This window comes from Gobio gobio (assembly GCF_949357685.1).
Source record: "Gobio gobio genome assembly, chromosome: 2".
In the NCBI taxonomy this organism is placed as follows: Eukaryota; Metazoa; Chordata; class Actinopteri; order Cypriniformes; family Gobionidae; genus Gobio; species Gobio gobio.
In genome coordinates, this window is record NC_137098.1 from 2172529 (window position 1) to 2178397 (window position 5869).

At 38.4% G+C, this 5869-nt stretch overlaps 1 protein-coding gene across 1 annotated transcript in view; it reads left to right on the forward strand.

The window, feature by feature from the left end:
- The first annotated feature begins 4207 nt into the window (after positions 1-4207).
- Positions 4208-5869, forward strand: part of LOC307119562 (polyunsaturated fatty acid 5-lipoxygenase-like) — a 58642-nt gene continuing 56980 nt past the window's right edge. Inside the window, exon 1 of the mRNA XM_079805904.1 lies at positions 4208-4383. Coding sequence (XP_079662030.1) covers positions 4237-4383 — 147 coding nt within the window. The 5' untranslated portion in view covers positions 4208-4236. The remainder of the gene's footprint in view (positions 4384-5869) is intronic.

A 5869-nucleotide genomic window follows, 5' to 3' on the forward strand; every position in this document is an offset into this window, starting at 1 on the left:
TCCGGCACCGTTTGTCGTAGACCCATGAATGAGGTGTCAAATCGTGCGGCTTATTGAGGAGAGGTGTGCTATATCTCTTCTAAGCGATCGGGTGTATGATGTTACTTTTCGGCGGGAAAAAAATCGTCCCAATCAAGTCCCCATTCACTTAACATGGAGAAGAGGTTTATGTGATCATATCTCCGCATCAGAACATCACAGAGACTTGGGGCTGGTCTCATTTGAATCGGCCTATCAAGCAGCTATTAACTAGTGACATTCAAACTTCATAGCCACGCCCTAGCAACCAGCTACAGCACCCTAGCAACCATATATCAACATTAACAAGCCATATCTCAGCCCCAGAACATCGTACAGACATGAGGGTGGTCTCTTTTGACTCAGACTGGCCAATATTCTTTAAATATCAAACCATAAACTGTATAGCCACACCCTAGTAACCATTTACAGTACCCTAGCAACCGTACAAACACATTAATAAGCCATATCTCAGCCCCAGAACATCCTACAGACATGTTGCTTGCCTTTTTTGCATTATCCGGGTGGCGAATTTTGCCACGGCAAGCACCACTCACATTTTCTTCAGGAAATGTACATTCTAGTTAGTGGTGCTTGCGTAGCAAGGCATCACTATTACTATCTAGCCCGAAAACGGTTTTAGTGATGCCTTGCGAAGCAAGGCATCACCATCACTCTCAAACATACATATTAGTGGTGCTTGCCAAGCAATGCATCAATATTGTTATTCTCCATATTTTTATTATTAATGGTGCTTGCGTAGCAAGCCATAAATATTATTAGAACGGTTTATTATTCTTCTTCTTATTATTATAATTCCGGACAACATTTCGGCGCGCTACTCCTCCCGCACCGTTTGTCACAGACCCATGAATGAGGCGTCAAAACGTGCGGCTTAATCGGGAATGGTGTGCTATATCTTTTCTAAGGGGTCGGGGGTGCGGTGTTCGCCCCAGGGGCGAAAAAGTAGCGAAAAAAATCGCATAGACTTAACATTGGGAAAAATTTTAACAAGTCATAACTCTGAGAGAGGATTTCGTAGAAACTCGTGTGTCACCACATTTGAAGAGGCTGACAGGCCCTTTAAGATGACACATCGCAAAGGGGTGTGAGTTATACCCCTGGGGTGCAGGAGCTGCCTAAATTTGCCCCATTGACTTATAATGGGGAGGGACGTCCCATAAAACTCATGCGTTTCTCCTACAATGGGAAATTGCATAGGGATTTTGTATTGACCATAGCTCTGGCTCACAGTGTCTCAGAGACAAGGGGGTGGGCTCAATTTACTCAGACAGCCAATCACTATCTCAGGATGATTGTCAACCTATGAAGCCACGCCCTAGCAACCATTTAGAGCTCCCTAGCAACTGATCCCATAGACTTCCATTGAAAGAGATCAAAGGGATATCTTTTGATAGAAGTGTCATAGAAACAAGAGGGTGGGTTTGTTTGACTCGGGGCATCAACAGCCAATCACAAATCACCTTCAACACTTCCTAGCCACGCCCTAGCAACCATTATCAAGCAGCCTAGCAACCGTTAATCAAGACCTATATCTCTGCCTCAGAACATCATAGAGGCATGGGGGTTGTTTTATATCATTCATACTGACAAGCAGCCTTTGGAGTATTGTCATTGGATGCTGCCAAGCCACTCCATAGCAACCAAACAGAGTACCCTAGCAACCGTTTACCAAGACCTATATCTCTGCCTCAGAACATCGTAAAGACATGGGGGTTGGTTTATATCATTCATACAGACAAGCAGTATCATCATTGGATGCTGCCAAGCCCCCCTAGCAACCAAACAGAGTACCCTAGCAACCGTATACCAAGACCTATATCTCTGCTTTGGAACATCGTACAGACATGGGGGTTGGTTTATATCATTCATACAGACAAGCAGTATCATCATTGGATGCTGCCAAGCCCCCCTAGCAACCAAACAGAGTACCCTAGCAACCGTATACCAAGACCTATATCTCTGCTTCAGAACATCATAGAGGCATGGGGGTTGGTTTATATCATTCATACAGACAAGCAGTATCATCATTGGATGCTGCCAAACCCCTCCATAGCAACCAAACAGAGTACCCTAGCAACCATATACCAAGACCTATATCTCTGCTTCAGAACATCATAGAGACATGGGGGTTGGTTTATATCATTCATACAGACAAGCACTATCATCATTGGATGCTGCCAAGCACCCTTAGCAACCAAACAGAGTACCCTAGCAACCATATACCAAGACCTATATCTCTGCCTCAGAACATCATAGAGACATGGGGGTTGGTTTATATCATTCATACAGACAAGCAGTATCATCATTGGATGCTGCCAAGCCCCCTAGCAACCAAACAGAGTACCCTAGCAACCGTTTACCAAGACCTATATCTCTGCTTCAGAACATCATAGAGGCATGGGGGTTGGTTTATATCATTCATACAGACAAGCAGTATCATCATTGGATGCTGCCAAGCCCCCTTAGCAACCAAACAGAGTACCCTAGCAACCATATACCAAGACCTATATCTCTGCTTCAGAACATCATAGAGACATGGGAGTTGGTTTATATCATTCATACAGACAAGCAGTATCATCATTGGATGCTGCCAAGCCCCCTTAGCAACCAAACAGAGTACCCTAGCAACCATATACCAAGACCTATATCTCTGCCTCAGAACATCATAGAGACATGGGGGTTGGTTTATATCATTCATACAGACAAGCAGTATCATCATTGGATGCTGCCAAGCCCCTCCATAGCAACCAAACAGAGTACCCTAGCAACCGTTTACAAGGACCTATATCTCTGCATCAGAACATCGTAGAGGCATGGGGGTTGGGTCTTTTGACTCAGACTGGCAAATAGTCTTTAAATGTCACCCCATAAATTGTATAGCCACTCCATAGCAACCACATAGAGTACCCTAGCAACCGTACAAACACATGAATAGGACATATCTCAGCTCCACAACATCGTACAGACTTGGGGGTGGCCTCTTTTGTTTCGGGTGAGAATCCAGTACACACAACATAGCATCCGAGAGGATTTTTTTGCCACGGCAAGCACCACTCACATTTTCTTCAGGAAATGTACATTCTAGTTGTTTTAGCTATTCAGAAAAACTGTATTTTGATGTGTGAACGAGACGTTTCCAATGTATGTGCACTGAAGATGGTGCCGTCAATCCCCTTTCCATCACTGAATATGCATTCATTTGAATGGAGATATGGCGGGGAAATCACTATTACCGTAATGCAATCTCTGCCTTGTCTAATCTACAGCGCGAAGGACTCACATTTAAATCTGCTGATTGTTGTCCATTTTTAGTTAAGGATAAAATTAAAATAAATACCCAATCAATCAAACAAAATAAGTACAATAATAATAATTATTTTGTGTGACAGATGCACAGTGATCATATGCATCAAAATGCATTAACATATACAGTGTTTTGAAAGCTCACAGCACTCTAAAATGCTGGGTTAAAAACAACCCAGGTTGGGTTGAAAATGGACAAGCGGTTGGGTTCAATGTTTTGCTGCGGCAGTTTAATGTAAAACTTGTGGATCTTGTAAAACTACATGAAAGGTGAAAAATGATCTGTAGTGTTCAGCAATATCTGGTCTCCTCATCTAGAAGCCTCTATAGTTACATTTTCACGGGAAAGGACAGAGAGAATATTAAATGACAGTTATGGCAGTTGATCATTAAATGCCATAGTGTTGCCTAATACAGGTAGAAAAACAGCTGAAAAGATCTCGGTTTTGTGCAAACTTACACCCACACACAGTGTCATTCATCCTCGCAACAATCATGAGATAAGACGTTCATGTTTGGAAGGCACTATATGTTTTGTTTTTTTTTCTACGCAGTTATTTATCATAATTGAACATCGGTTCTGGAATACAAAGATTAGAAACAGCCACCAAATAACACTGTGATGCCATTTACGATTTTTTGATGACTGTTAGCAATTGTAACTGGAAAAGCTTATCAGTGAGTTATCTGTACCACAGGAACACCTCTACATCTCTTCTATAAGTCCAGAAACTTGATATATGACATATGCAGGTATTTACATGATCTTTTTGATTGGTAGAACACACCCACACATTATAATGTCAAAGGAGGTGGAGAGTAGAACTTCATATAACGTTGCTTGAGAATAAACTGAGGATTCAGAGATTGTACATCTTTCCTGCAGGCACAATGTCGACCTACAAGGTGTTTGTATCGACTGGTATCCATGAGTTTGGTGAGATGACGAACAGCATTTACCTGACGCTGATAGACTCGAATGATCAGAGCAGTGACAGAACCCTGGTGAACAAAACTTTTCTTAGTTCCTTTGAAACGGTAAGAACTTTAAAGACTTGATTATTTTTATTGCAAGTTTTTTTTTCATTATGATATGATATGATATGATATAATATATATATATATATATATATATATATATATATATATATATATATATATATATATATATATATATATATATATATATATATATATATATATATATATATATATATATATATTAGGGGTGTAACGGTATACAAAACTGACGGTTCGGTACGGACCTCGGTTTGAAGTCAAGGTTCGGTACAGGTTCGGTACAGCAGTTTTACAAAATTGCTTTTTATTTATTTTTATTAAACAGTGGTTTACTGAAAAAAAGTGTCTGTCCTTAAATGAATTAAATTATAGCTAAAATGTTTATTGAAGATATTGCTGTAAACTATATAGGGAGCCCTTACTTGCACATTAATATTAAAGGTTCACAACAGAGCCCAAACTATTAGCCTAAATTCAGTTGCTATTTATAATAATCACATTATAATAATAAGTTGCTAGGTATAATAATCAACACTCAAATAACATATAACAAGTACGCAAACATGTAAACTTCACATTAGGCAGTTTTGACTGAATACTGAACCAAAAGCCCTGTACGGAAACGGTTCGGTACGAATACGTGTACCGTTACACCCCTAATATATATATATATATATATATATATATATATATATATATATATATATATATATATATATATATATATATATATATATATATATATATATATATATATATATATATTAGTGCTGGGCATCGAAATTAACTAATTAATCACACTTTTTTCTGTAATTAATCGCGATTAATCGCAAGTTTTTAATATTTTACGTTTTTAATATTTTGATATTGTAATAATTTCAGTTACTCTCCAAATTAATGTGTAAACAATTTAAAGACAGCATATTTTAAATATGTGTTGTATTGTCATATTTGTATGAATGAAGGCCAGTATCACTGATACTAAAGTGTCTATGAAACATTAATGATGTTACATTACAGTATAACTCAAAGCTCCCAAATTCAACATTTATTAGGCTTTAAAAAAACAACTTTTAATTTAAGTGAACTTAAAACAATCTTTACATAATCCCAAAATAATAAATGTTATATTTACCCATGGCCTTCCCTGTTATACATATACAGAAATGTAATAGTTATCTTTCTTAACTGCATAAATAATAAATTAAATATAGATGAATCATCATTAAAGCTAAAATTTTCTCTGTTCCCGTTGTTCTTTGATGAACATTAATGACAGGCATCATCAGTGCTACTGTCACTTTAAGAACAGCCGCGGATCTCACGCGCTGTCCCGCGCATCTCATTTCCTCACAACTCTTTAAGTTCATTTAAGACGTTATTTAACTAATTTAAGACTCCTAATATGAGAATACTCAAAATCCTCTGTGTTATTGTTTGTTCAAGAGCAAAAGAGAACTCGATGTGAGCAGGAAACTGAAGCGAGTCTATCTATGCGTCGAGT